Source organism: Austrofundulus limnaeus, unplaced genomic scaffold (genome assembly GCF_001266775.1).
Source record: "Austrofundulus limnaeus strain Quisiro unplaced genomic scaffold, Austrofundulus_limnaeus-1.0 Scaffold1467, whole genome shotgun sequence".
Classification (NCBI taxonomy): Eukaryota; Metazoa; Chordata; class Actinopteri; order Cyprinodontiformes; family Rivulidae; genus Austrofundulus; species Austrofundulus limnaeus.
In genome coordinates this window covers 3,836-14,647 of record NW_013953869.1, presented here as the reverse complement: position 1 = coordinate 14,647, position 10,812 = coordinate 3,836, and the positions used below count along the sequence as shown (strand labels likewise).

General features: G+C 39.3%; 1 protein-coding gene across 1 annotated transcript in view; it reads left to right on the top strand.

The window, feature by feature from the left end:
* Positions 1–6,742, top strand: part of LOC106535485 (PRELI domain-containing protein 1, mitochondrial) — a 10,946-nt gene extending 4,204 nt beyond the window's left edge. Inside the window, exons 5-6 of the mRNA XM_014032493.1 lie at positions 695–773; positions 5,703–6,742. Coding sequence (XP_013887947.1) covers positions 695–773; positions 5,703–5,818 — 195 coding nt within the window. The 3' untranslated portion in view covers positions 5,819–6,742. The remainder of the gene's footprint in view (positions 1–694; positions 774–5,702) is intronic.
* The last annotated feature ends 4,070 nt before the right edge of the window (positions 6,743–10,812 follow it).

The window sequence follows — 10,812 nt, the reverse complement described above, 5'->3', positions numbered from 1 at the left end:
CGTCGGGTGACCAGTCGGACTTTTTTTTCACATTGGACTCCACCAAGAAGAAATCCCATCATACTGCTGCTTAAATGTTCACTACTGTACGTCAGAACTTATTCAGCAAATGTGTTTCCATCTCTGCTTTTGTGCATTAACTCTTACAGGATGGGGGAAATAGGTCTTGGTGGAAGTTTGCACTCTCCAAGTGCTTCTAGTTAAAATGCTGTTTTTATGTTTAAATAGAAAATAAACTTATCTTCTCATCACTTCCTCTTCTAAAAGCCTTGAAATTGGCCTCTGTCTCTTTAAGAACCACCTTCTGCTGCTGTCCCATCCCGTCACCCGTCAGTGGTGGGGAGGGGGAGGGGGTGGCACTCTGCCATGAGGAAGTTCGGCTTAAAGACACGTCCCAGAGGTGTTTCTGGTCCCCACCTGTCGTTTTTTCTCCTCAGCATGGCTGTCTAAAAACACTGCAGGATTTCTCAAACATGCATGAATGAGTCAGAGCAAGGCTTTGGGCATGTTTTTATGAGAGTATAACATCATAACATGATATAAAACTCAAAAAAGTTGATTTTACAGGATATTGCCCCTTTAATGAAATGAATAAAGAAATTGAATTGAATTGGGAAAAAAATGTGGAAGTGCAAAATTTGTGAATCGCCTGTTCATATTTTCAAAACAAAACCTGCCTTCTGTCTTTTCTCAGGAGTTTGGACTGGCTCGCTTTAAGAGCAACCAGAAGAAAGCCATGAAGGGGCTTGAATACGCACTGTCTAATTTACAAGGTATGTACGCGTCTACATGTGTTTTTAAAGACCAAACTGGAAACCAGCACAAAAGGAAAACAGCTATTGAATGTTATAAAATATAGAACGTATTAAAATACAAATCTAATTTGACCTCGGTGTAGGGTTGGGCATAATCGTATCGTGTGTGATTAATCGTCAAAAAAACATTAATCGATTAATTTTTGGCACTTGACAATTAATACGATTAATGCCACCAGTTAGAATCCGTTCGCTGCTCCTCTCAGCTTCAAATATGACAAACATCAAAAAAGTTCTGTAACTTATTTATTTATCAACACAATTTAAAATTTGATGTATAGCCTGAAGTCTGTAATTTTGACACAATTTGGAACAGATTTTTATGAAGAGCAAATCTTTCCCACTAAATCGGTCATGTGACTATGAAATAAGGGTGTCCAGGGACTCCAGGGGATTAATCGTCAAATTAATCGTTATCGGCTAAATACCACAATTAATCGTGATTTATTTTTTTGCCAATATTGCCCAACCCTACCTCAGTGTTGCTTCTGTTGCCTGATCAACAAACTAAAACCCAAAAACAACAGAACAGTAATCTGAGAAAATAGAAAAAAGAGTATTATTTTTTGAAACTTGTGAAAAACTCTTGTAGGTTATTAATTTATTTTTTCTACCTATAGTTTTGTTTTCGGCCCATCTGTGCTCAGTGTGGTGTTGATATGTGTGTTGTGCTGATGCAGCGTGTAGTTGTCTAAAAAGCCCATTGTTGTGGTTCTGCCCTGTTGCCCCGTTGTTGATGGCGCTGCAGGATTTGGCATCAGGCTGAGCGTTGGGGTGAGTACGTCAGGAGTGAGGCATTTATCTGACATCCCGGGCCTGTTGCCCAACAGTTCGGTCTCATGATGCCACATATGAGCCTCACACACAGTAGACTGTAGCTGAGGTAGCAGCCCCTCCCCCGTTTGTTGCTTTTAGGTAACTGTAGCTAAAATAAGAGTGGAATGAGTTACAGTAATGTTTAGTTGTGTTCCCCCAAACCAACAGTGTTGTCTTGCATCCTTTGCAGGCTGGGGGTCTCTCTACATTACTGCCACCAGCTGCAGCAAATATACAGCTACGTATTAGAATGTACGACCAGTGGTAGTTCTGTGGTGAGACATAAAAAAAACTAAATGCAGAAACTTGAAATATGTGTCATCTTTCAGATTTGTTGTTTTGTTTGTGTAGTTTCTGCATTCTTGATTGTGAGGAGCCAAACAGTTCAACACTTTTTATAAATGAATTGTTTTTAAAAAGCTGGAGAAACAGGTGAATTTCCTACATGATGCCACTAACAATATTATAAGTGACTAGCGTAGCACAGAGAAAAAATTTGAGTGTTCTTCAGTTTTTGTTGTTACTCTTTTGTAGAATTTGATTTGATGATGGGGCATGTTGGGGCTTGCAGTTTTTCCTGCATGTGTTCCTTTGTTTTCTGCTGACAAACAAAACAAGCTGTAGTGTTTTTTGTGACACCCCCCTCAGTCATCACAGGCCTTTAGAGCATTTAGCTGCACATCTGTTTTCTTGTCTTGCAGATGTTAACTTTCATTGCTTCCATCATCAAGTAAAGACAGGTGAGGCCGTAGCTTCAGCTGCAAAAGCTTTTTTATCGTTCAGGTGATGAAGGTAACAGACTTCGTGTAGCTGAACAGATCAGGATGACGGAATGACTTTTACTGCCTGTCAACTAGGGCTGTGTATTGACAAGAATTTGGCGATACGATGCATACCATGACAGAGGGGTCACGATATGATATATCCCGATATATTGCGATACTATAAGCAAGGCGATATATTGCGATTTTTTTGTCCAAAAATCCTATTAAATAAAAACCTCTTACTGGGGGAAAAAAATGAAAAACCAAAATTCATTGTCTCAGATAATTCTAATATTACATAGACATACTTTTGATACATTTAGCTGTGTTCTGCTTTGTTTGTATTTTATTGTATTTGTTTCATATTTCTTATTTCATCCATGTTTTCAATTATTAGACTAAATTTGACAATAGTTTGAAAATATATTTTTTGCAGCTTTTAGTTTTTAATATTAATTTACAATATGGTCACCCAACACTTAACAATAGCCTCTACCTCAAGAGGTAGRGTAGCCAAATGGCTGGTTCACTGCTGCCAACTAGTGGTCAGAGGCTGAACTACAACATAAAAATGAATGGCTGGCAGGAAAGTTGACATTTCAAACCTTAATAAAAAAATCGATACAGGGCTTTAGAATATCGATACAGTATCGGGAAATGAAATATCGTGATATTTCAGTGTATCGATATTTTCTTACACCCCTATTGTCAACAGAAGGCGCTGCTGAAAAGTTCTCGTCGTGTCACGTGAAGCAGCGTTGAAGCTGATCAGAAGTTTCCCCACACAGAGAAACAGGCCCGTTCTGTCTTTCTTCTGCTTTCACTTGAGGTGAGGGGTTCACAGTCAGGGCAGATGCAAATACACTCCACAGCCCATGGCGTGAATCCACTGAGAGGCAGCTCATACTAGCATACCAATGAAGGGAGGAGGGCTGCTAACTCACACAGCCTTTCTGTTGGGTCAGCTTTTCAAATGTGGCAAACCTTAACCAGAGGTGGCAAGTAACTAGTTACAGTTACTCAGAGATGTGCACAAGTGTTTTGTTTTTTTTTGCAAGTCCAAGTCTTTGACCAAAAATCCAAGTCAAGTCTCTCGACCTCAAGTCCAAGTCTAGTTGCATGTATTATTTAACTGGCAGTTTGATCAAAGGTATTCTAACTATACTAGATTATATTCTATATTTTAATCAAATATTAAAACATAGTATTATATTTTAATAATACTATTAAAACATAATACTGTTTTAAAGATGCAGATAAGGTTAAGGTTGAAAGAACAACAGTCAAGCATTTAGAGTATTGTTAATGGTATTTTGCACTTGTAGTCTTACTGTAATTATATCTTGTCATTGACAAAGAACAAATCCAACAAGTCTGCTGCTGATTTCACAATAAAATACCAGAAAGAATGTTTTTAAATGAATAAAAGCATGTCAGCAAAGATGATGAAACAGGATCCTTAAAGTAAAAGGGATGCACAAGTCATCCCAAAAACAAATTTTGTATTCAGACTCCACACACTTTGCATTTTGACATTTTGTCACGGCGTTGAATAAAGTCTCTGTAAGCAAAGCTTATAATAAATATACTGCAACACACCTGCATGCTGAAGCTCTGTTTGTCACGTAGGATACACGTCATTACATTTTGCGGTGCTGGCCCTCCCTGTTCTCAGGCGAGGGTGAGTGGAGTGTATGGAAGAATTATTCTGACTTAATCAAGAGTGTAGTTTTCAAAGTGAGAGCAGGAGTAAATGTCTTTGCTCTTAAAACTTTATGTATTTGTTCTGAAAGGAGCGGAGCATGGATGTGTACTGAGGGAGTGAGAATCGTGAGCCGGGCAGTGAAAAGACTTGCATTGTTCACGAGTCTCAAACCACAAGTCCAAGTCAAGTCTAAGTCTCTAATAGTAGGGACTTAAGTGCGACTCAAGTCCGAGTCACAAGTCCCCATCTCTGCAGTTACTCAGTTAATTTTTGAGTAACATTTTGGGAAAAAAAATACTTTTAGGAGTAGTTTCACTACACTACTCTACACTTTTTACTGTACTTGAGTAATATTAATGTATCGCTACTTGTGTTTGAGTAAATTTTCAGAAGACTCTACTCATTGTAAGTAACTTCACTGGATAAAAACAAATAAGTTTTAACCAGAAATGCACCAGAGACACAGTTTATGTCTCTTGTTTGGACACAAGTTTTGTTCTAATATTTTCGAGCTGCTGCAACATTTAGGTCAAGTGAATATTTGGTAAACAGTAGATATAGTCACTGATAGAAGTATTTTTCCTTGTTTTGTAAAATAAAACAAATTATGTAAACACACACATTACCTACTGTAATTATTAGTGTAACAAGTTTCATAATGAGAAGTTTGAATTGGAGAACTATTATTTTTAGATTATTTATTTGTATTTTTTTTCTTCATTTAGTCTTTAAAAACACCAGAATTTGCTCATAACTTTCTACTTCTTGTCAATCTGATAACATCATTTTAAAATATTCAATCAGATGTTATGATCAGATACTACTCAGGTAGCCTTTTTTTACATTTTTTTTTTACTCCAGTGATTTCTTGGGTGGCAAGTTTTTATTTTTACTTGAGTAAAACTATGTTGAAGTAGTACTACTCTTGAGTAAAACTTTTGCTACTTTTTCCCACCTCTGACTAGGCCTGTTACAATAAACAATAAATCAATTCATCCTACGATTAATTGAAATGAGGGAAATAAATTAAAATGAAGACAATAATTTTCATTTGCCTTTTTTTCCCATGTCTCCCTCTTTTTTTACTTATTAACACAGAGAGGAGTGAACTCTGGCATCAGGTATTTGCCAGGTGCATGGTCTCCTAACCTCTGTAGCATTCAGCCAGAGGAGCGTCTTCAGTTTTCTGACGCCTTGGGATTGCTGACAGTTATTTTTTCCTTTTACATTATGTAAACTTTTGCATGTAAACGTCAAAAAACGGGTTGTTATATCATTACTTTAGTTTAAACTGGTCTCCAACAATGTTATTGTTTATCACAATAATTTCTGAGACAATTTATCATCCAGTAAAATTTGTTATGGTGACAGGCCTACCTCTGACCATGTTATTTTCACCTGGCATCCCTGACTGAAAACGCCATGTCTGAACATCCTGCAGATCCTTACAGAAATGTCAGATTGATGTAAATGTGATGCTGTCAGACGGGAAAAAAAGCAAATATTAACCTAAACTCTGTAGTAGTCGCTGAGAGGCATTCACTTGTGATTTGTGGATTTGGAAACAGCGTCTGTATGATGATCCTCCCTCTGCTCTCTCAGGAGAGACGCCCCAGCGGCTGCTCAGGGACACCATGAAGGACGCGTCGGAGAAGGCCAAAGAGGCAGCGAAGACCCTCGCCTCCGCCGCCCCCCAGAAACCCCAGCAGTACGTCTGACAGGGAGTCTGACGGAGAACAAGGCCTTCCCATCGCCTCCGCACTCGAAGCAGCCTCAGTGGATTCACCCCCTGCTGTGAGACAGTTCAGTGTTTGTCGGCACTCTCCGTATGTTTTTGTTCTTAACGTTTTATCAATTCTCAGGTTCTGAGCTTTTGTTTCTTTATTTTCTGTAAAAAATTTTTTTAAAAAAGTCTGCCTTTCAAACCTGCAGCTTCTTTTACATTTTTAACAGCGTCAGATACAACTCAACTTCTGACTTATTAGGCTTTATTTGATAAACTTGTGTAATTTGGCCTTCATCCCGTTTTATCTATTTACATCTATAAAGAAAAGTAAAATAATTTTGGTGTGAGATTTCCAGATAAAACTTAAATGTGTAATTTTCTTGAAAGTTTGTCTATCATGAGTTTTCAACGAGTCAAAAAGGAAACCCTGCGTTTGTACTGACCTGTGATGTTGCTCTCGTGATTAAATCAGAAAGCAGAAGTTGCTCCCATACTGTCGCCGACAATCACAACAAAATGACTTGTGTCAGAATATCACTTTGACCTGCGCTCAGATTTACTGTATAATGTGATTTTTACTGTGTCACTGAAGTGCAATGATGAAACTAGATCATTCAGTTCTGCCTTTCTGTGAAGTTTTATCTCGTGATAAAAATAATGTAAACATTTCAAGACTGCATTCCCTTTAAATTGGAATTAGCTGGATGTTTCTTTCATTTATTTGTTAAAGACTTGGATTATTGTCAGACACAAGTCAATGTGAAGTATTTTTATTAATTATTTAGAATTAGACCTTTGTAATGATTTCATTTATTTCAAATAATTGTCTAAAATCTGGATAGAGCTGCTCGTTAACACCTTAAAATATTGTGAAGTTTTATTGTCAAAATAAGCTTGAATAAAAACTGATAATTTATGTTTTGTGTCATCATTCTGCTTTACAGAAACAAAAGATGAACTCTGACCTTTTGAAAAACAGATATTCCAGCCTACAGAAAACGATTTTGCAGCTGCACAGACCAAACAGGAAGTCCCGTAACATTTAAGCTTCTATAATCTTCATTTTCCCGCTGCTTTTGTTCACTTACAGGCTGTCTGTGTTCCTGTTCACATAAACAAAAAAAGATGTCACCACTATGGATTTATGTAGAAAACATTTTTAATTTATTTTACAATGAGAGAATACACAATACCTTCAAGTGTATGCTGTAATGTAGTCAGCACCAGGTACTTGTGTACACACACACATACGCACAGAACAAAAAAAAAAAAAAAAAAAACACATTTCATGAATGCGGATTACACATTCGCTAAAGTAAAATATTTTAAAAAAGGGAATATTTTCACAGGTCTCTGGCACAGAACTCTCCCTCCTCCGCACAGCGTTTCAAACCCAGACTCCTCAGCGTCCTCGTCTCGACTGAATCCAAGCCAGCCGGCCTCGTGTGGACGCGACGCCTGTCGTGGAGTCCTCCCGGCTGAGACTAGAGCGTCCAACTAAGCGCGCGAAGATGCAGAAATAAAAGCGATGAAGTGCAGAAAGTGGGAAGCTGACCCTAAAGCCTACAGGTAGTTAAAGCTATTCGTCATGGATCACAAACACAAATTCCTTTAAGTATGGAAGGATTAAAAGTGGCTTTTGTTTGGCAGGAATAATATTTCATGGAAGTCATCGTGGTTTTTTTTTTTTTTTTTTTTGTTTTTTTTTGTTTTTTTATATAAGCACCATAAATCAGCAGGCCGGTCTGTGGTGATTTTTGAATATTTTTTTTATTTACTGCTATTTCTGTGCTCGCCGAAGCTAATCTCTGTGCAACAGCAACATTAAAAGCAACCATCACTTCTCGGTCCGGTGTTGCAGCTTTCAGTTCCCCTTTTTCTCCGCTTTGACTCTGACGTTAGCAGGCGGTCGATGTAAATGCTCTGTAAGTTAACAGACGAAAAGTCGTAGCAACTGCTCAAAACAGTTTTTTTTTTTTTTTTTGCTAAATGGTACAATCTCTGCTTTTTAAAAAGAAAATAAAATGTTTCCTCAAGGCACATCATTAAAGGAATTACACACTTTCCCTCAAAATGTCAAAGAGAATGTTAACCCGTCTCAGCTGCTCAGTAACCACTCGTTCAGAGTGTGTTTGTGTGTGTGTACTCTGTACATTTGTTTTAATGGAAAAAAAATCTCATTTCTGGCTCCTTTTGCCCCGTCTTTGTGTCACTTTTTTTTAAACTGGGAGGTTCTGTGCAAGAGAATCATCTTTAATTTGCTCTGAATCTGACCAACATTTTAAAAAAAGATTTTTTGTTTTGTTTTATTTGCTATACACACTTGTGAACAAATCCTTTGACATGAATGTAAACTCTTCAGGACCAAATAAATAAAAAAAGACAACTTAATGGTTAATTTTTTGAACCTCCTGCAGTGTGTGGAGAGAGTGCAGATAGGAGGTTGAAAAACGAAACGTGTTGGTCGCCATCAATGCACCACAGAGGAAAAACAAAAAACCACCTGCTCGTCTTTAAAACAAACAAACAAACAAAAACAACAACCCTGCCCCAGCCCTCCCTCAGAAAAGCACAAGATGGTAATATTGCTGTGTGTCAAGAGGTCCCCTGATCAATGGGTAACACTATAGTTTTTTTTTTTTCCTGGGACAGACCACCGGGAGCTAAGAGGATATCACCTTAAGCTGCCATTGGTTGAATTCTTTAAAACAAAAAAATCGCTCCTCTCCCAGTGGCTCCCATTCAACAAACACATAGTCAAACAAACAATAATAGTAAAATGTCGTAAAAATAAAAAAAAAAATAAAAAAAAAGAAACACGCTTCAAGCCCAGACGTTCAGAAACCCCCGATTGTTGTTCGAAGTTAGGGAGGAGGGGCGGGACTAGAAGCTGCCATGGGAGTTTTACCAGTGTTTGTTTTGTTTTCCATGACAGAGGCGGCGCTGGCAGAGACAAGGTGGGGTGCCAGGACAGCGTCTTCACCGGGGGGGGGGGGGGGGGGTGTCATACGGAGGTTTTCTAGTCACACGCCCCCATTTTTCATGGAACATGTAGGGGCTGAAATCACCGCCGGACGAGGAGGAGGAGGAGAAGGAGGAAGATGCGACTAAAGAGGAGGGGGAGCGTGACCTGAGTAGGGGGAGCGAGGAGATGGGACGAAGAGGAGGGAGGGAGGTCAAAGGCTCACAAAGGCACAGAATGACAGCAGGAGAGTCACCCAGAAGAGAGGGGCCAGTGTAGGAGCTCCCCTGCCCCCACTCTCCCTTCAACAAGCCTGGCCTCCTGTCTGTCTGTCATATACACATACAGATATATAGATATAGATAGATATACTCACTATTTTTTGTCTTTTCTTTCAATAACAGAACATTTATGAAAATATAATACAAAATCCAATACAAGAAATATAGACTACACTACAGCTGATATCACTTTAAGTGACGAGTAGCTTCTTTTGTTTGAAGTTTTTTTTTTTGTTTTTTTTTTGGTCAGACCAGCCATGGTGGACTGGCCAGGTTTTGATTTTTTTTAAAGTGCCAAGCTCTAAAGACTGCAAGAGACCGGGGGGCTACTGATTATTATTAAATGATCAGAGAGCAACACGAGCACCTCGTCTGTCGATAATGAACTACTGTGCAGAAGGTACAGTCCAGTTGGGGGGGAGCTTTTATTATTATTTTTGTTTGTTTTTTGTTTTTAAATATTGGAATTTAGCAGAGCCCAAAAGCTGATAGATAAAAGTGACAGCAGAAACTAGAAGAATATTATTCCCATTAGAGAAATAGAAACTGAACTTAATGCTGATTAGTTAGCTTAACCACCCCCCCCCCTTTTTTTTGAACTACAAACATTTCCAGATTTGACCTGTTAATCAGAGCATCAAACGCAACACGAGTACAACGGAGGAAAGGCACAAAGCTGCAGGGAAATGTAAATTTGAAGGTAGACGGCGCCGTGCAGACGAAGCGGGAACAAATTAGTGATAGGTCTGCAGGTTTTGCCCTCTACAGGCAGGAAAAAGGACATAAAACATATACCTTTTTTAAGTCTCCCAATAGCACCTCGTGGTCCACCCGAATGGATTCAACACTCAGAGGAAGCCTCTCGGACTTATTGCTACATCGGTTAGCTACTGAGAAGAAAAACACGAGATTTACGTTTTAAAGTTGTGAGACAACTCTTTCTTTTTGCTCTGACTTAGTAGTCCATCCACACCGCAGGGTGGTATAGTGTAGTGGTCAGTAGTGTGGAGTTAGTGGTTAGGCAGCCCAACCAGAGGGAGACCCGAGGATCTGGACAGGAACTGTACATCTATTTACACGATTTGTGGCCCTGCTGCAGCTTTGACGCCGTTTCACGTTGTCCTCGCCCTGAAGGATCGCCTCTGGGTCAAACTGATTGATGAAACAGTTTGATGGGAACTGACAGCAGTCGATGCCGTCAGCGTTAGAAACAAAAACAGGCTACGTCCAAACTAAACGGTTTCCCAATGAAAATCTGAGATGTTGTTTTTATGTTTGTACGGAAAATCATCACGGTAAAAACGACCGTAGAGGTTCTAACGTTGCATATATTGCTGAACAAACAAGTGCTTTTTTTTTTGCTTTTTTTTTTGTAGTTTTCCTACCCCAGAGCCTCATCTGTGTACTATTGCCTCTTGAAGGTGACTAAATGTCTCTTCTCTTTTCTTTTTCCCACCAACACAGACACTGATTAACAGGTCAAAGCTGTCCACCTCACCACAGAATCATCAGATGAACCCACAAACTCTGTTCTGTGCTCTCTGAGCCTGCAGCGACAAGGAGAAGGGGTGGGGGTTCAGGTAAGACACAATTGGGGGCGGGGGGGGTCAATGACAGTCGTAGCCAGGAACACGTTAAAGATGTACCGCTGTTACGGTCTGGTCTGATGTCGCTCGTGGTGGTGGGGTAATTGGAAAATGGGGGTAATTAAGGAGAGGAGAGACAGAACGAGGAGATTGGGGG